A 20,983-nucleotide genomic window follows, 5' to 3' on the forward strand; every position below is an offset into this window, starting at 1 on the left:
TAATTCTTTGTTGCATGGATTCAACAAGGCGTTGGAAACATTCTTCAGATATATTGGTCCATATTGACATGACAGCATCACACAGTCGCCCGTTCAACCAGTCTGCCCATTCTCCTCTGACCTCTGACAGCAATAAGGCATTTTCATCCACACAACTGCCGCTCACTGGATGCCTTCTCTTTTTTGACCCATTCCCTGTAAACCCTGGAGATGATTGTGTGTGAAAATCCCAGTAGATCAGCAGTTACTGAAATACTCAGACCAGCCCTTCAGGTAACAACAACCATGCCATGTTCAAAGTAATTGAAATCCCCTTTCTTCCCCATTCTGATGCTCAGTTTGAACTTCAGCAAGTTGTCTTCACCACGTCGAGATGCCTAAATACATTGAGTTGCTGCCATGTGATTGATTCATAAGCTATTAGTGTTAACAAGCAATTGAGCAGGTGTACTTATTAAAATGGCCAGTGAATGCACATATGTATCTCATTGGAATAAGGTATTATATTATTGTGTGTGTGTGTGTGTGTGTGTGTGTGTGTGTGTGTGTGTGTGTGTGTGTGTGTGTGTGTGTGTGTGTGTGTGTGTGTGTGTGTGTGTGTGTGTGTGTGTGTGTGTGTGTGTGTGTGTGTGTGTGTGTAAAACAACATTATGATCCCAGAAGAGAATATATTTTGTCCACAAGAAAACTTTTTTTAACCTTGTGATAATTAGCTTTTTGAAACATGACTTGTTCACCAAAAATACTGAAAAATAATTTGGCTTGTGCTCGGAGAACAGTAGGTCCCGTTTACTGAATATTGTAGCTGCTTGTCTACTTTCAATTACTTTTACATGAGTACTGTCAGTCTGTACTACTTAAATCCAGTTATTCATATTTTGTAGATCACAATTTAATTCCACAATTTTTTTTAAACATGTTTGAAAAATTTTGCAATTGCTCACAGTGTTCTACAACTCTACTTTTACCACAGATTGCCTGTTTTCAGGCTCAACATGGTATCAGATTTCTTTAAATTTTGTATTTTATTGGTTGATTGATTGATTGATTTAAAATTTTTAAAGGGTTACTTTTTTAAAATATGTTCAGAAGAGGTTCAAATCACTCAAGTGCTTTAATAAACAGCTAAATATATTTATTATTATAGTATACATCAAAGATTATGAAATATGAACTGAGAGCTACAGGCTGCAAAATGAATCACACATTCCTTTTCTTGTTTATATAAACGCTGCATGTCACAAAAATAGAAACTGAAAGAAGTGTCACGGCTATGTTTGCAAGATATTAATCTTTAAAGTAGAATGACACTGAAAATCATTTATAGTCACAAACTGTACAACAGTTGGCAGAAGAGAGGTGTGGGGCAGTTAAAGCAAAAGTATAAGATAGTGGATTATATTTGGATTATGTACAATGAGGATAAAAAAAACATTCATCAAAAGTGGCGGTGAGGTGAGGCTGGGGGTGGGGCAAACAAACAAAAAAGCAGAGAAAAGAGAAGGAAGTCAACAAAAGTGGGAGTATACACACAGAGGAGAACAAAAGAAGCAAAGTGGGATACAGCAAGATTGTAGCGACAGAACTAAAATATCTGGCAACATGCAGATCCATTTCTAGTTGGTTTTACTCAGCAGGCTTTTCAGACTTCTTTCTACAGCTTCATCCAGCTCCTCCTCCAGCTCCTCTTTTTTGGACATGGCAAGTTTGGACTGGTAATCACGCACTACTTGGTCTATATAAGGGGCACTTTGTGTTCCGTGCAGCATGAGGGTCCACTCCTTCAGGACTCCGCGCTGTGGCTCCTCGCCCTGAAAGCCCACCTCCAGGACCCAGGTCCCCCGGGGATCTTCACCCCAGGTGTGGGTGGTCATGAAGGGCCACTTGTCAAAGCCCACCTTGGAGTCATCATCGCGGGGTCTCCGACTCAGCAGAATGGACTTGGTGCCCATGGGCGAGGTCATGTTAATGATGAGGTTGCCACGTCGGCTGGCATTGACTGTGACCACTGCCTGAACATGTTCGAGATAGCGGACAAAGCTGTCCTTCCCCTGGCAGGCTTCAGTGGTGATGGCCAGCACCAGCTTGTTGCCAGACTGGATCTTACTGGAGAAGAGGAAACAGATTGAATTTAAGGTCATTTTAAACCCAAAAACCAAAAAAAAAAAAAAAACAGACCATTTTGAGTGTAAGATCAAAACATTTCCTGGCTCAGTCCTTTTATCTAACTTGTGGTTCTAATGAAGTGGCCACCTCTGCTGCGGCAGATCCTCCAAAGTGAGTCAGTCCCCACAGATGCCCATGTTAAAATGTCCAACTTTACAGTGGAAATACACATTTACAACCTAGCACAAAAACATTTTGGTATCCCCATTCATGACTACTGCACAGGGGGTGATTTAAAAAAAAAATACATGTAACACATTTGTTTAAGCTATTTTGAGCCATAAAGTTATTAAAAATTATGGCATGGTCATTTCGAGTGATAGCTAGTGTGTTGGTTTCACCAGTAGCAAGCAGAGGAAGCTAGCAGTTGATGCTAACTGCCATGTTTGTTCTTTCTGAATATTTTATTAAAATGCTTGATGTGGGGGTTAATTGTACAAAGACTCCAACTAAAAAGTCAGTGCTGCTGTTTTTTCAGTGAGTGAAATTTTAGTATGATTGAATTTGTATTTAAGCACTATTTGTACTAATTAGCAGGTAATGTTATTATTTATGATCTGTTTATTACAGTAGCATATGACTTTATTGTATTGACACCAGACATTATTAGTTTGTATTCAAAACTACGGCCGATTTCAAATTGTACTTCCTTTCTGGGTCGATATCCAAAAAATTTATATTGTCTGCAGCACAAATGCTATGTTTTCACAAAGGTTCCTCAACATGAACTGATTACATTTTCAACCACCCTGAAAAACAGACAGGAATGAAGCATAACTATCGAAAACAGAAATAAACAATGAAGTGCGAGTCCCACCTCAATTTGATGGTTTTAGACAATGTAGAGACAGCAGGCGAAACTAGAGAATAGTGTATTTTAATCACTGTCAGTCCACTTACGTCCTCCCTGCTGTTCTTTTTTACAATATGCCAGTAAGTGTATGACCTATTTTTCCTACAGGAGCACACAGCACTGAACACTGTTAAAATGTTCCCTCAGCGCAAAGCAGCACTGACAAGCAGCTTTAGACACATAAAAGCATATAGAAAATAAGTTAAATAGCTAACATTTGCAATTAATAATTGAACTAAAAGAAGCAAATAAATGGGATTAAAAAGTTTTAGGCACATCTAGTGAAGTAAGTCCTTTCGCCTGCTCCCTTGTTTTTGTACTTGGGGTCGCCACAGCAAATCCAAGGTGGATCTGCATGTTGAATTGGCACAAGTTGTACACTGGATGCCCTTCCTGACGCAACTCCACATTATATGGAGAAATTTGGTAGGGGTGGGATTCGAACCGGGAACCTTCCACACTGAAACCAGCAGATCCAAATCAAGCAGTATAGCCTACAATTTTTTTCAGATTCTTTCACAGTCTACCTTTTATTTATTTATTTATTTTTACTGTCTAACATTGTGAGGTGTGTACATATATATATATATATATATATATATATATATATATATATATATATATATATATATATATTCATTATATCCTCAGGAAATGCTTCATGGATCTTTAAAAAGCTATTTATAAATCAGTATTTACCTCCAGTTAAGTAAGTTATTTATTTATTTATTTAGCAAGGGAGTGATCTTACCATGGGACTCAGACAGACCTCAGCTAAGACCAACATGCTGCTCTTCTGTGATGAAACTAAAATATTTTATTTTAGCTAGTAATCTGTGGTGTAAAATCCATCCAACAAAAATTTCCTGTATATTTGTATTGTCAACTATGCAATCAATCAATCAATCAATCAATTTTTTTATATAGCGGCAAATCACAACAAACAGTTGCCCCAAGGCGCTTTATATTGTAAGGCAAGGCCATACAATAATTATGTAAAACCCCAACGGTCAAAACGACCCCCTGTGAGCAAGCACTTGGCTACAGTGGGAAGGAAAAACTCCCTTTTAACAGGAAGAAACCTCCAGCAGAACCAGGCTCAGGGAGGGGCAGTCTTCTGCTGGGACTGGTTGGGGCTGAGGGAGAGAACCAGGAAAAAGACATGCTGTGGAGGGGAGCAGAGATCGATCACTAATGATTAAATGCAGAGTGGTGCATACAGAGCAAAAAGAGAAAGAAACAGTGCATCATGGGAACCCCCCAGCAGTCTACGTCTATAGCAGCATAACTAAGGGATGGTTTAGGGTCACCTGATCCAGCCCTAACTATAAGCTTTAGCAAAAAGGAAAGTTTTAAGCCTAATCTTAAAAGTAGAGAGGGTGTCTGTCTCCCTGATCTGAATTGGGAGCTGGTTCCACAGGAGAGGAGCCTGAAAGCTGAAGGCTCTGCCTCCCATTCTACTCTTACAAACCCTAGGAACTACAAGTAAGCCTGCAGTCTGAGAGCGAAGCGCTCTATTGGGGTGATATGGTACTACGAGGTCCCTAAGATAAGATGGGACCTGATTATTCAAAACCTTATAAGTAAGAAGAAGAATTTTAAATTCTATTCTAGAATTAACAGGAAGCCAATGAAGAGAGGCCAATATGGGTGAGATATGCTCTCTCCTTCTAGTCCCCGTCAGTACTCTAGCTGCAGCATTTTGAATTAACTGAAGGCTTTTTAGGGAACTTTTAGGACAACCTGATAATAATGAATTACAATAGTCCAGCCTAGAGGAAATAAATGCATGAATTAGTTTTTCAGCATCACTCTGAGACAAGACCTTTCTGATTTTAGAGATATTGGGCAAATGCAAAAAAGCAGTCCTACATATTTGTTTAATATGCGCTTTGAATGACATATCCAAGCAGAGGGTCACCCCTTTGAGCCTGGTCTGCTTGAGGTTTCTTCCTCAAATCATCAGAAGGAGGCTTCCCTTCTACTGTCGCCCGTGTGCTTGCTCTGGGGGTTGGTAAGGTTAGACTTTACTTGTGTGAAGTGCCTTGAGGCAGCTTTGTTGTGATTTGGTGCTACATAAATGAAATAAATTGAAGTGGGGGGGTCGGGGTGGTTATGGTTAGGGTGGGGGGAAGGAGTAGGGTTAGGAATAGTGAGTTAAAAAAAATGCTGTAATGAAAATTTGAGCACAAATTTGAGCACAAAAAAATGTGACACTGGGCTGATATATATATATATATATATATATATATATATATATATATATATATATATATATATATATATATATATATATATATATATATATATATATATATATATATATATATATATATATATATATAGTCAAATATGAGGCATTAAACATATACAACAGTAGTGTATGTTTAGTAGTAGTAGTAGTAGTAGTAGTAGTAGTAGTAGTATTCTAACCAATTTAAAGACAAGAATAATGCTTCAGAGGTTATTATGAGATTTTAAATATTTCTTTAATGTCCCCACCTCACAATATTGGTGAAAGACATTGGAGAGGACCATTATTTAAACCCGCTTATTCCAGTTAAGGGGCTGAGCCTATCCTAGAGGTTATTGGGTGAGAGGCAGGGTACACCCTGGACAGGCCACCAGTCTAACACAGAGCTGATATCTAGACAAACATATTCACATTCACACCTACGGTCAATTTAGAGTCACCTACACTCCTACGCTGCATGTTTTTCAAAGCTGAAGCAGCTGAAGTTTGTGTGAGGGAACTCACACAAACACAGGGAGAAGATTCAAACTCCACACAGAAAGGATCAGGCGGTCGGAAGTGAACCTTTGACCATCTCACTGTGAAGCAACTGTGCTAACCACCAAGCCACCTTGCTGCTCACCATCCAAACATTTGCCACGATCTCTCCAAGAACCTTGGGCACAAAAGAACCCAACCTGACACAATTTACAACTGACCCCAAGCAACCTGCTGGGTATCAGCTGACTTAACTTGAGATCATAAGGTGCACAAGTTTACCCAGAGCTGGGTAGGGGGATTTGCCCAGTTACAGCTTCTTTATATTATGGTCTAAATATGAGGTCCATCGCAGTGTGTGACAACTTTGGACCACCCCGACATCTCCTTTTCAGTTGTGGCGGATGAGTCCTTTCACTTTTTGTTGCACAATGGATTTGTCCAGAACAGCGTGGTACAGCAAGCTGCTCTTGATATTAATGTTACAGTGTGGTTTTGGAGGCAAACTGCTGATCCCTTCTTTTCTTATGGTGGAAAGAGAGAGTAAGAACACAGCAAGCCAGAAGAGGCGGCCAGATGCCTGACTAGACTAATAACATTTGCAGTGACGTGAGAAAAGAAACACAGCAGAGAGGGCAAGAGCTTTATGGTTCAAAAAAATGATTAATAGAGTTGTATGGTGAGCACAGAGAGCACAGTTCTGCCGTGAGTCACCCAAGGCTGATTAAGTAAATTATTATTCATACACAACCTTTCACAGCGGGGAGTCCCACAATATGTTTAACCAGGAACTGTTTCTCCAAGAGTTTGACATAACCCAACCTCATTTCCATTCAAATATGGCTCTCCTATCTGAGCTGGTGATTTATAAAACCAGTTTTATTTGTTATTATCTATCGTCCACCTGGTCGTTACTGTGAGTTTCTCTGTGACTTTTCAGACCTTTTGTCTGACTTAGTGCTTAGCTCAGATAAGATAATTATAGTGGGCGATTTTAACATCCACACAGATGCTGAGAATGACAGCCTCAACACTGCATTTAATCTATTATTAGACTCTATTGGCTTTGCTCAAAATGTAAATGAGTCCACCCACCACTTTAATCATATCTTAGATCTTGTTCTGACTTATGGTATGGAAATAGAAGACTTAACAGTATTCCCTGAAAACTCCCTTCTGTCTGATCATTTCTTAATAACATTTACATTTACTCTGATGGACTACCCAGCAGTGGGGAATAAGTTTCATTACACTAGAAGTCTTTCAGAAAGCGCTGTAACTAGGTTTAAGGATATGATTCCTTCTTTATGTTCTCTAATGCCATATACCAACACAGTGCAGAATAGCTACCTAAACTCTGTAAGTGAGATAGAGTATCTCGTCAATAGTTTTACATCCTCATTGAAGACAACTTTGGATGCTGTAGCTCCTCTGAAAAAGAGAGCTTTAAATCAGAAGTGCCTGACTCCGTGGTATAACTCACAAACCCGTAGCTTAAAGCAGATAACCCGTAAGTTGGAGAGGAAATGGCGTCTCACTAATTTAGTAGATCTTCACTTAGCCTGGAAAAAGAGTCTGTTGCTCTATAAAAAAGCCCTCCGTAAAGCTAGGACATCTTTCTACTCATCACTAATTGAAGAAAATAAGAACAACCCCAGGTTTCTTTTCAGCACTGTAGCCAGGCTGACAAAGAGTCAGAGCTCTATTGAGCTGAGTATTCCATTAACTTTAACTAGTAATGACTTCATGACTTTCTTTGCTAACAAAATTTTAACTATTAGAGAAAAAATTACTCATAACCATCCCAAAGACGTATCGTTATCTTTGGCTGCTTTCAGTGATGCTGGTATTTGGTTAGACTCTTTCTCTCCGATTGTTCTGAGTTATTTTCATTAGTTACTTCATCCAAACCATCAACATGTCTATTAGACCCCATTCCTACCAGGCTGCTCAAGGAAGCCCTACCATTACTTAATGCTTCGATCTTAAATATGATCAATCTATCTTTGTTAGTTGGCTATGTACCACAGGCTTTTAAGGTGGCAGTAATTAAACCATTACTTAAAAAGCCATCACTTGACCTAGCTATCTTAGCTAATTATAGGCCAATCTCCAACCTTCCTTTTCTCTCAAAAATTCTTGAAAGGGTAGTTGTAAAACAGCTAACTGGTCATCTGCAGAGGAATGGTCTATTTGAAGAGTTTCAGTCAGGTTTTAGAATTCATCATAGTACAGAAACAGCATTAGTGAAGGTTACAAATGATCTTCTTATGGCCTCGGACAGTGGACTCATCTCTGTGCTTGTTCTGTTAGACCTCAGTGCTGCTTTTGATACTGTTGACCATAAAATTTTATTACAGAGATTAGAGCATGCCATAGGTATTAAAGGCACTGCACTGCGGTGGTTTGAATCATATTTGTCTAATAGATTACAATTTGTTCATGTAAATGGGGAATCTTCTTCACAGACTAAAGTTAATTATGGAGTTCCACAAGGTTCTGTGCTAGGACCAATTTTATTCACTTTATACATGCTTCCCTTAGGCAGTATTATTAGACGGTATTGCTTAAATTTTCATTGTTACGCAGATGATACCCAGCTTTATCTATCCATGAAGCCAGAGGACACACACCAATTAGCTAAACTGCAGGATTGTCTTACAGACATAAATACATGGATGACCTCTAATTTCCTGCTTTTAAACTCAGATAAAACTGAAGTTATTGTACTTGGCCCCACAAATCTTAGAAACATGGTGTCTAACCAGATCCTTACTCTGGATGGCATTACCCTGACCTCTAGTAATACTGTGAGAAATCTTGGAGTCATTTTTGATCAGGATATGTCATTCAAAGCACATATTAAACAAATATGTAGGACTGCTTTTTTGCATTTACGCAATATCTCTAAAATTAGAAAGGTCTTGTCTCAGAGTGATGCTGAAAAACTAATTCATGCATTTATTTCCTCTAGGCTGGACTATTGTAATTCATTATTATCAGGTTGTCCTAAAAGTTCCCTAAAAAGCCTTCAGTTAATTCAAAATGCTGCAGCTAGAGTACTAACGGGGACTAGAAGGAGAGAGCATATCTCACCCATATTGGCCTCTCTTCATTGGCTTCCTGTTAATTCTTGAATAGAATTTAAAATTCTTCTTCTTACTTATAAGGTTTTGAATAATCAGGTCCCATCTTATCTTAGGGACCTCGTAGTACCATATCACCCCAATAGAGCGCTTCGCTCTCAGACTGCAGGCTTACTTGTAGTTCCTAGGGTTTGTAAGAGTAGAATGGGAGGCAGAGCCTTCAGCTTTCAGGCTCCTCTCCTGTGGAACCAGCTCCCAATTCAGATCAGGGAGACAGACACCCTCTCTACTTTTAAGATTAGGCTTAAAACTTTCCTTTTTGCTAAAGCTTATAGTTAGGGCTGGATCAGGTGACCCTGAACCATCCCTTAGTTATGCTGCTATAGACGTAGACTGCTGGGGGGTTCCCATGATGCACTGTTTCTTTCTCTTTTTGCTCTGTATGCACCACTCTGCATTTAATCATTAGTGATCGATCTCTGCTCCCCTCCACAGCATGTCTTTTTCCTGGTTCTCTCCCTCAGCCCCAACCAGTCCCAGCAGAAGACTGCCCCTCCCTGAGCCTGGTTCTGCTGGAGGTTTCTTCCTGTTAAAAGGGAGTTTTTCCTTCCCACTGTAGCCAAGTGCTTGCTCACAGGGGGTCGTTTTGACCATTGGGGTTTTACATAATTATTGTATGGCCTTGCCTTACAATATAAAGCGCCTTGGGGCAACTGTTTGTTGTGATTTGGCGCTATATAAAAAAAAATTGATTGAATTGATTGATTGATTTTCCCTCCACCTGTACCACTGTGAAATAGAACAAGTGTGCAATTGTGTTCAGACTGAATGCATGAAGATTGTTTCAATAATACATATTTCAGTTGTTTCCTTTAATCCAAAGCAAAAAAAAAACACTTTTTTTTATTCCCCTTGTGCCTGCACCCACACAGTTCTAAAGACACAATGTAAAAGTTGGTTTTCACTTCTGCACTGCTCAAGTCTGCATCACATCTGGTCTGGGAGAATTAAATGGATAAAAGAGAATTATGGGAAATGAAACGATGCAGAGGTTTTGGCAAGCAATGTAACAACTTGTAACAGTGCATAGTCTGTGCGACACAAGGGGTTGGAACTGTTACAAAATAACAGTGGAAACTGATTAGCTTTCTCCAACGTCTTTAGTGTATTATTGAGGAATTAAAAACAAACTACAATCCCAGGCAAAAATTATGGAATCACTGGCCTCGGAGGATGTTCATTCAGTTGTTTAATTTTGTAGAAAAAAAGCAGATCGCAGACATGACACAAAACTAGTCATTTCAAATGGCAACTTTCTGGCTTTAAGAAACACTATAAGAAATCAAGAAAAAAAGATTGTGGCAGTCAGTAACGGTTACTTTTTTAGACCAAGCAGAGGAAAAAAATATGGACTCACTCAATTCTGAGGAAAAAATTATGGAATCACCCTGTAAATTTTCATCCCCAAAACTAACACCTGCATCAAATCAGATCTGCTCGTTGACATTGACCCTGTGCCATGACATTGACCCTATGTGTCTTTTTGCAAGGAATGTTTTTGCAGTTTTTGCTCTATGGCAAGATGCATTATCATCTTGAAAAATGATTTCATCATCCCCAAACATCCTTTCAATTGCCCAAAATATCAACATAAACTTGTGCATTTATTGATGATGTAATGACAGCCATCTCCCCAGTGCCTTTACCTGACATGCAGCCCCATATCATCAATGACTGTGGAAATTTACATGTTCTCTTCAGGCAGTCATCTTTATAAATCTCATTGGAACGGCACCAAACAAAAGTTCCAGCATCATCACCTTGCCCAATGCAGATTCGAGATTCATCACTGAATATGACTTTCATCCAGTCATCCACAGTCCACGATTGCTTTTCCTTAGCCCATTGTAACCTTGTTTTTTTCTGTTTAGGTGTTAATGATGGCTTTCGTTTAGCTTTTCTGTATGTAAATCCCATTTCCTTTAGGCAGTTTCTTACAGTTCGGTCACAGACATTGACTCCAGTTTCCTCCCATTCGTTCCTCATTTGTTTTGTTGTACATTTTTCGATTTTTGAGACATATTGCTTTAAGTTTTCTGTCTTGACGCTTTGATGTCTTCCTTGGTCTACCAGTATGTTTGCCTTTAACAACCTTCCCATGTTGTTTGTATTTGGTCCAGAGTTTAGACACAGCTGACTGTGAACAACCAACATCTTTTGCAACATTGCGTGATGATTTACTCTCTTTTAAGAGTTTGATAATCCTCTCCTTTGTTTCAATTGACATCTCTCGTGTTGGAGCCATGATTCATGTCAGTCCACTTGGTGCAACAGCTCTCCAAAGTGTGTTCACTCCTTTTTAGATGCAGACTAACGAGCAGATCTGATATGATGCAGGTGTTAGTTTTGGGGATGAAAATTTACAGGGTGATTCCATAATTCTTTCCTCAGAATTGAGTGATTCCATATTTTTTTCCTCTGCTTGGTCTAAAAGCCAGAAAGTTGCCATTTGAAATGACTTTAGTTTTGTGTCATGTCTGTGATCTGCTTTTTTTCTACAAAATTAAACAACTGAATGAACATCCTCCGAGGCCGGTGATTCCATACTTTTTGCCAGGGGTTGTAGATATATGTGAATTTGGGGAAATGTGGGAAATGCGGAATTACTGAAATCCTAGATCTTGGTCTTAATTCAGAACAATCACAAACAAGAGAAATCAGAGATTTCTGATGTCCACCAATCCAGATCCAGATCACCAGAGTCTTTCGTGCCCTAATATCTATCTGTGGTGCAAATATGGTGAGAATCCGTGAAGTAGTTTTGACGTAGTCCTTCAAAGCCTATATAAAGTTATCAGGCGTGGCACAAACCGGGTGGACACAAATGCAATCTCACACGTCTGATAGAGTTCAAAAGGTTTAATAAGAGAAACAGGTGGGTGGTCGGTACACAGGGAGTCCAGCAGCAAAACAAAGGTATCAGAATGGCAAAAGGCAGATGAAGTTCAATAACAGGCACAGGTCAAAAAACACAGTGTATGGGCTATCAGAGGCAAGGCTGAAACAAGGTCAAAAAATGAGGCAGAGTCAAAATACAGGTAGGAAAAACTGAGCAAGGAACCGGGCTGGAGAGTGTACAGAGACAACAATCTGGCAGTGAGCTGTGAGACTGTGAGGGCTTAAATAACAGGTGGTGTAAACGAAGTGCATGTGCAGACTGATTAGGTAATGAGGTGCATGTGTGGAGGGAAGATTCTAGAGAGGGGGCGTGGCTAGTGGACAAAGATTAAACACTGTGCAAGATAGTGAAGGAAGGGAAACAGAGTGGAGTGAGGTAATAGACAAAGACACTTTGGCACTGGCACTGGTGGCAAGAGAGTGAGTGAAAGATACGACGCAGGTGCAGTGATGTGAAGTGAACCAAATCAGATGGGTGTGAGGGCAAACTGAGAATAGAGATCAAACTGAAACAGAGGACTTTGGACAGAGCAAGAACAGCAACTAAGAACAGAATAAAATACTATCATGAACAAGACCAGAACTAAGCATGAACATGAGAACAAAAAGCAAACCATCAGATAATAAACAAAGAAGATAAATTACAGAAGAACTGAATGGGAAAATAAACACTAAGACAAAACTGAACTGGAACTCACTGTGATTGAGAAATAAAAGCAGATGACAAAACATACAGACTAATAATTAACAGAAAACAAAACCCGATACTACTGCATAACTGATAACATAAATGAGATGATAAACAGAGAATAAACAAACCCAGAGATGACAGAATAACTGATAACCAAAGAATGAATCAGTGATGAAGTGTAACACAAGGAAAAGCAATAAATAACTGAATGACTCACTAAATGATAAGGTAAAGAATGAAACCAGTCACTAAATAATAAACAAAGCAGAGCAATAAACACAATCAAACAGACTAACATGATAAAGTACAAACTAAAGAAAGAAAAAAGCAGAAAATCCACGCATAGAATGAAGGCCTAACCCCTGAGCTGGGGCTGAGCATGACAAAAGTGAAGTCTTGATCCAAAATCCGGATCCAGATATCTCCAAAATTCAGTGGAGTCTTCCATGCCCTAATATCTATCCGTAGTGCAAATTTGGAGAGAATTTGTGAGTAGTTTTGACATAATCCTTCAAACCCTATATAAAGTGAAACTTGATCCAGAATCCGGATCTGGATCACCTCCAAAATTTAATGGACACTTCCATGGCCTAATATCGATCAGTCGTGAAAATTTCATCAAAATCAGTGTTGCAGTTTTGATGTAATCCTACTAAAAGACAGACAGACAAACCAGATAAATAAATAAACACAGATGATTTTATTACGTCCTTGGCAAACGTAACAAGGAATCTTTGGAGGATTATATACATTAATAGTAGCACATTTCTTGTGATGAAATACCTGAATTAACCAATGGCTCAGCCTCTGTACTGAAGAGCCCAACAGGTCTGTTCAACTAATTGACAAAGATGATGTCGTTAAAAAAAATGTCCCCTTGATGATTGAGGACTGCAAATATTTTCCTGCATGTACATCTTCAAATAGTGTACTAACATTGTGTCAAGTGTGAATGAAATCTACCAACCAGTTTAGGCGTTATGAGCCTCATGGTCAGACGGATCGAAGAAAGACTGCAGACAGAGCACTTACACAGTAGGACTGGTTGTATTACCGTGCAATATTACTGGAGAAGTCACACGGCATTGCTCATGGTTCCATGCAATCACACGTGCCACTGATGCTCAAGATTGCTCCAGCTGTAGTGTTGCTCGAACGTGTACTAAAAAGAACAGCTGAGATTACAACTACAACTGTTCAGATTTCACTTTTGACTTCGAATATGTGGTGTGCAGCAGGCGCACAGTTCCTGTCAGATAATGTGTGAGAGTAATTACTGCAACCAGTCATAGAACAGAGACAGGGGATGCCTCTGAAGGGCAGGACCGGAGCAGATTAAAAACAACTGCGCCGCACAGGGGGACACTGTGTGCCAGCTCCACTGATAATGAGAAGTTCTCCTCCAGCTAAGTAAGCTGCAGCCAGCCAGAGCCGCGATTGGATCAGTGCTGCAGAGCGGGCTGTTTGCAGGCACGGTTATGTGTGTGTTTATTGCTTTTCTCTGGTGATACGCTATCATCAGAGGTGGGCTTGTTGTAATTATATCTCTGCCACAATAGCGGCAGCAGAAGCCCCATGGCGCTGCCGTGGAAACATCGAAGTGATGAAAAAAATATGAGAGAACAATAAGAGCAGCTACAAAGCTCACAGCGCACACACACACACAAATGTATAAATAAAAACAATATTAAAAATGAAGGACGTCAACATTCATATTTCTCCCTCATAAGCACCTCTTTAAGCAGTAATTCTTTTTGAAGGCATAACATTTAAACATCAAAATCACAACCAGTGGGCACAGGAAAGGAAGGTTGCTGCTCCATTTGCATTTCCACAATAAGGATGCAAAAAGCCAGCAGACTCTAAAAGGGATGTGCCTTTATTTCTGGTGTTGCACTCAAGAGTGGCATGAACACCCACGCAGATTCTTTCATGAATGTTGCCGTGACTGCATCATCTGCGGTGCTCTAATTAGTTCCTACAAAAAAAAAGAGGTGACAGTGTTGACGGTGGAAAAACGTTGAGTGTATACTCAGAGTTTCATGATGGATCCTAATATGATAATTTGGATCACATATACAGTAGTGTTCAGAGTAATAGTAGTGCTATGTGACTAAAAAGATTAATCCAGGTTTTGAGTATATTTCTTATTGTTATATGGGAAACAAGGTACCAGTAGATTCAGTAGAGTCTCACAAATCCAACAAGACCAAGCATTCATGATATGCACACTCTTAAGGCTATGAAATTGGGCTATTAGTAAAAAAAGTAGAAAAGGGGGTGTTCACAATAAAAGTGGCATCTGCTGTTGACACTACAAACTCAAAACTATTATGTTCAAACTGCTTTTTTAGCAATCCTGTGAATCACTAAACTAGTATTTAGTTGTATAACAACAGTTTTTCATGATTTCTTCACATCTGCGAGGCATTAATTTTGTTGGTTTAGAACCAAGATTTTGCTCGGTTACTAGTGTGCTTGGGGTGATTGTCTTGTTGAAACATCCATTTCAAGGGCATGTCCTCTTCAGCATAAGGCAACATGACCGCTTCAAGTATTTTGACATATCCAAACTGATCCATGATACCTGGTATGCGATATATAGGCCCAACACCATAGTAGGAGAAACATGCCCATATCATGATGCTTGCACCACCATGCTTCACTGTCTTCACTGTGAACTGTGGCTTGAATTCAGAGTTTGGGGGTCATCTCACAAACTGTCTGTGGCCCTTGGAGCCAAAAAGAACAATTTTACTCTCATCAGTCCACAAAATATCCTCCATTTCTCTTTAGGCCAGTTGATGTGTTCTTTGGCAAATTGTAACCTCTTCTGCACATGTCTTTTATTTAACAGAGGGACTTTGCAGGGGATTCTTGCAAATAAATTAGCTTCACACAGGTGTCTTCTAACTGTCACAGCACTTACAGGCAACTCCAGACTGTCTTTGATCATCCTGGAGCTGATCAATGGGTGAGCTTTTGCCATTCTGGTTATATTCCTCTATCCATTTTGATGGTTGTTTTCCATTTTCTTCCACGCGTCTCAGGTTTTTTGTCCATTTTAAAGCATTGGAGATCATTGTAGATGAACAGCCTATAATTTTTTGCACCTGCATATAAGTTTTCCCCTCTACAATCAACTTTTTAACCAAACTTATGCTGTTCTTCTGAACAATGTCTTGAACATCCCATTTTCCTCAGGCTTTCAAAGAGAAAAGCATGTTCAACAGGTGCTGGCTTCATTCTTAAATAGGGGGCACCTGATTCACACCTGTTTGTTCCACAAAATTGACAAACTCACTGACTGAATGCCACACTACTATTATTGTGAACACCCCCTTTTATACTTTTTTTACTAATAGCCCAATTTCATAGCCTTAAGAGTGAACATATCATGAATGCTTGGTCTTGTTGGATTTGTGAGAATCTACTGAATCTACTGGTACCTTGTTTCCCATGTAACAATAAGAAATATACTCAAAAACTGGATTAATCTTTTTAGTCACATATCACTACTATTATTCTGAACACTACTGTATAGCACAAGCAGATTGTGTGGGTTTGTACTGCCGTCCACTGGTACAACAGTGCAGTGGACCCCTTACTCTCTCTTTGTGGGTGGTGTGCCAACATGAAGATGACACCAGAGCCCGGGCTCACTAATCCAGGTGAGGTGACTCCATCCTGTTAGAAAAGGGTGGATTTTCCCCTCTGTGTCAAGGGAGAGTCATTGCCCCAAGTGGACAAATTCAGGGTCTGGGTCTTTTCTTTAGTGTGGATGAGTTGGGGTGTGAGTTCAGTAGACAGATTGGGGCTGCATCTGAGGTCCTGAGAATGCTGTACTGGACCACTGTGTTGAAGAAAGAACTAAACCAGAAGGATACCAGCCGATTTTATTTTCCTATTATCACAGATAGATAGATAGATAGATAGATAGATAGATAGATAGATAGATAGATAGATAGATAGATAGATAGATAGATAGATAGATAGATAGATAGATAGATAGATAGATAGATAGATAGATAGATAGATAGATAGATAGATAGATAGATAGATAGATAGATAGATAGATAGATAGATAGATAGATAGATAGATAGATAGATAGATAGATAGATAGATAGATAGATAGATAGATAGATAGATAGATAGATAGATGGAGTTTTATGTGTATTGTCATGGGAAGCTGCTTTATATTCATTTGTAAATGGTAAATGGACTGCATTTATATAGCACTTATCCATCTGCATCAGAAGCTCAAAGCGCTTTACAATGATGCCTCACATTCACCCATTCACAAAAACACACTCACACACCGATGTCAGGGTGCTGCCATGCAAGGTGCTCACTACACACTGGGAGAAACTCTGGAATTAAGGACCTTGCCCAAGGGCCCTTAGTGATTTTCCCTTAGGTCCTTAGTGATTTTCCGGTCAGGCTGGGGTTTGCCCCGAGGATCCTCTGGTCAGAAGCCCAACGCTTAACCACTAGACCATCACCTCCCCAGTGCAAAAATACAAATTAAATAACACAAAAATTTCACACAATTAATCACAGAGCTTGTTGCATTATCTCAGATATATGCAGTAAAATTTCTAGAAAAGTCAGTTGCTAGCAATAGCCACTAGTAGTGATCATCTATAGCCAGCACACACTAGCTGTCACTCATAGCTACCACAATCCTAAATATCCAAAATGTTATGCCTTAAAATAGCTTAAACTGGCAAGCTGTATAACAAGAGTTCTTTGAGTGCACAATATCCCCCGCTGACAAATGCTGCTTTGGTACATGTGCTTGCTACATTCTGATAACATTTCAAGGACTTGCACCAATTTTCATGAAATTTGTCCTAAATATGTGAGGAACTGATTTCAGAATGCAGGTGCCAACTCGTGAAACTGGCAGTGTCTAGGTTGTTTTATCAAGGGCCATAACTCTAGTAAAATGTGTCAATTTTGAACAATATGCATATTATCAACCTATAACAAGGATTTGCACCAAGTTACATTAAATTCCCTCTAAAAGTGTGAGAGGAGTTGATTTCAGAATGCAAGCACCCAAGCATGAAACTGATGGAGTCTTGCTTCCATAACTCTGGTAAAATGAGCCCAACTCGAACGATATTAAAATATGTGTATTACAAATATATAACAAGGACTTGTACCAAGTTTCACAAAATTCCTCTTAAAAGTGTGAAAGCAGTTTATTTGCTTGAAGCCTTTTTTGGGATCGACGGACAGACAGACGGACGGAAATTGCCATGACAGCATGGGATACAAATTCACTACTATATATTTGTCATGAATGAGGAAACTAGCTATATGTAGCCAACCAGAATGTAAACATATTTATTTCTTTCTGCAGTGGCTTCATTTTTTTACCAATGCAAGTTGACACTTGGTCGAATCATTTGACAAACTCCTGACATGCCTAGCTGTCAAACAGCAATGAGACGCATAATACGACTGGCTCAGACGATAATAAATACTCAACACACTCTGTGTTCACCTCTGTCAATAAAAACAGGAACAGCAGGACACTTCTGCTGCATCAGTGCAAATAAAACCTAATGCACTGCCGATTGAATCTATGGCATTAAAAAGGGGGCCCTCAGCATGGAGGAAAGACAGGGAGGAGAAGTCAAAGTACAAGATGACAGCGAAGGAGGAATCACAGAGAACAAATAAAAAGGAAGGACGGAGAAGTTCAAGTGATTCGAGTGGAGATAGAGCAGATTCATGGCGGTTAAGATGGCAAGAAGTACTGTTGTATCAGACGATCCCAGAGGCTGAGGGTGCCCTCCATGGCATGGACCAGATGGCTGGATTGTAATCAAAATGTAACTCTACCCACAGACCTGATGTAGTGTCTGCCAGGGGGAGCTGATATTACAGCATTCAAGAAATAAATCATGGGCATAGCTTGAAATGACAGACTTAAAGCCACAAAAAGAATCTTTGCATCTCTTTGCATCGCACACCTGATGTTCCACCAAACTGACTTTTGGTTTAGTCATTTGCCACATTTATGTATTTTTACCCAAATAACAGAGCACACAGCAAGATATTCAGTTTAGTTCAAGTTGTCTTGCCATCATTTAAATGAACTCTGCGTATATTTTCACATTCTCTTTCAACTAAAATGAGACAAATATATGATGCAGTTTTATAAAATGAGTCAAATTTGAGCTTTTCCACATCAAAGTCTGACAAAATAATGATGTACAAAGGGACTGTCGGGATATTGGTCGTCGTAAATGATCAACGGGGCAATCAGACAGACGCCAGCATTCACTAATCAACTAGTTTAAATATTGCAGGGTTATGAAGTGGACACTACCATCACAGATGTTTTATTGAATTAGGTCTTATTGGGCTTACCCGCTAATTGGATGAGTGTCTCTTGTGCTCAGCAGTGCTTTACTTTCAGCGTCCTCATAATGGCAATTTGATATTGAAGACTATACAATGTGTGCATGTATATTACGAAAGAGGAAAACCCTCATGTGGCACACAAAGCACTCTAACAACAACAATTTCAATAGTAAATGTGCACTCCAAGAAATTAAATGTTATAATTGCTTAAATCTAGTTATATCAGCCAGAGCCACAAAACATGTTTTTTTAAATGAGAAAAGCAAATTAGAGCATGCATTCAGGGAATTCTTAGTCTCGCCCCGAGCCATTTCCCCAAACATGCGTTGGCGTGTTTGGCAAAAACAGTAGCAGTGAGAGGAAATTATTTTAAGGTTGATCACAACAAATCACAATCAAAAGAAGTGAGCTGACATGGTGTTATACCCCCGTCACACATACGCCGATTGAGGCTGAATGGCGTCACAATGACACATCTGGCCACAAACAGGAAATACTGAGGTGCGGTCTGAAGACCAACGGACGGCAGTCTTGTGAACATCTACATATTTGGTCCCATTCGCTCGGCTGTCCTGAGTGTGTTGCACATGTTCAAAACACTCTTGACACCATCGAGATGCAAAACACATCTGACAGCGGTCTATATGCAGTTTTTGCATCATTTGATCGCAGTCTATATATTGTGACTGTATCAAAACAGCATCTGAAACGATCTGATCGCGGCTGATTGATCTCTGAGATGGATCCATCACGGTAAAGCCTGACGGCATGTTGCGCCACATTTGTCCACCTCCACTGGACCCCGGTCAGGGAGGGCAAAGGGAATGTTGATATGTAATAACATGTATGTGGCACTGTGCATGTGTCAGAGGCTCGGTGCAGCGCCCCGCAACGCAGCTGAACAGGATGTCGCCGCTGTAATGCACGTATTATTACATGTTCACCTCCTAAGTCTGTAGCAGGTATGATGTGGAAATGTTTGACGGGGGCTTTAGTTTTCTGTTCTCTGGGTTTCTATTTTTTTTTCTCATATTTTGTAACTAATCTATCTAATCTGTAACTAGTCTCTTATTGGCTTCATGCTTTTAATTTGACAGAATGCTGCTTGTGTATTTTACTAACTTTACTTCCTGTTTTCACCTGCACCTTACTTTCAGGTTGTTTGCGTCACATACTATTTAAGCATCACAGTCCTTCATTCCAATGCCAGATTGTCTCATCTGTAGGCCTGCTCCATCCAGTTTGTTTTCAATTCAGTTTCATTTTATTTTCATTTATATAGCGCCAAATCACAACAGAGTTGCCTCAGAGTTTTTCACACAGGTAAGGTCTAACCTTACCAACCCCCAGAGCAACAGTGGTAAGGAAAAACTGCCTCTGAGGAAGAAACCTTAAGCAGACCAGACTCAAAGGGGTGATCCTCTGCTTGGGCCATGCTACAAACATAAATTACAGAAACAATTCACAGAACAATTCACAGATGAATATTCAAGAAATGCTATTGGCGCACAGGACAGGAGGGTCGCCAACACAAATACAACTCCCATCTCTGGATGGAGCTGCACCTTAAACAGAGAGAAAAAAACAGAATCAGGCATTAGAAAGACAAAAAATACTGTATAATTTGCCAGCATTAAACAACAAGAAAAACAGAAGAAATACTAAGGTGATCACTGGCCACTAGCCCTAAACCTCACTAAAAGACCCAGAATTTAGGTAAAGTTGAGGCCGCAGCCCGCTCCAATTATTAATAAATGAATTAAAAGAGTAAAAAGCGTAAAACAAAACTGTACCAGTATGCTAGCCATATGAAAGGGAAAATAAGTGCGTCTTAAGTCTGGACTTGAAAATCTCCACAGAATCTGACTGTTTTATTGACGCAGGGAGATCATTCCACAGAACAAGGGCACGATAAGAGAAAGCTCTGTGACCCGCAGACTTATTATTCACCTTAGGGATACAAAGTAGTCCTGCACCCTGGGAATGTAAAGCCCGGGCCGGTACGTAAGGTTTAATTAGGTCAGCTAGGTAGGGAGGTGCCATTCCATGAATAATTTTATAGGTTAGTAGCAGAACCTTAAAATCTGATCTCACTGGGACAGGAAGCCAGTGAAGAGAC

General features: G+C 39.7%; 1 protein-coding gene across 1 annotated transcript in view; it reads right to left on the bottom strand.

Annotated features, from left to right (window-relative positions):
• Positions 1-1,095: 1,095 nt before the first annotated feature.
• pcsk2 (proprotein convertase subtilisin/kexin type 2) overlaps positions 1,096-20,983 on the bottom strand; it is a 103,253-nt gene continuing 83,365 nt past the window's right edge. The window contains exon 12 of the mRNA XM_034184271.1: positions 1,096-2,106. Within this exon, the coding sequence (XP_034040162.1) occupies positions 1,617-2,106 (490 nt within the window). The 3' untranslated portion in view covers positions 1,096-1,616. The remainder of the gene's footprint in view (positions 2,107-20,983) is intronic.

The sequence above is a fragment of the Thalassophryne amazonica genome, chromosome 13 (genome assembly GCF_902500255.1).
Source record: "Thalassophryne amazonica chromosome 13, fThaAma1.1, whole genome shotgun sequence".
NCBI lineage: Eukaryota > Metazoa > Chordata > Actinopteri > Batrachoidiformes > Batrachoididae > Thalassophryne > Thalassophryne amazonica.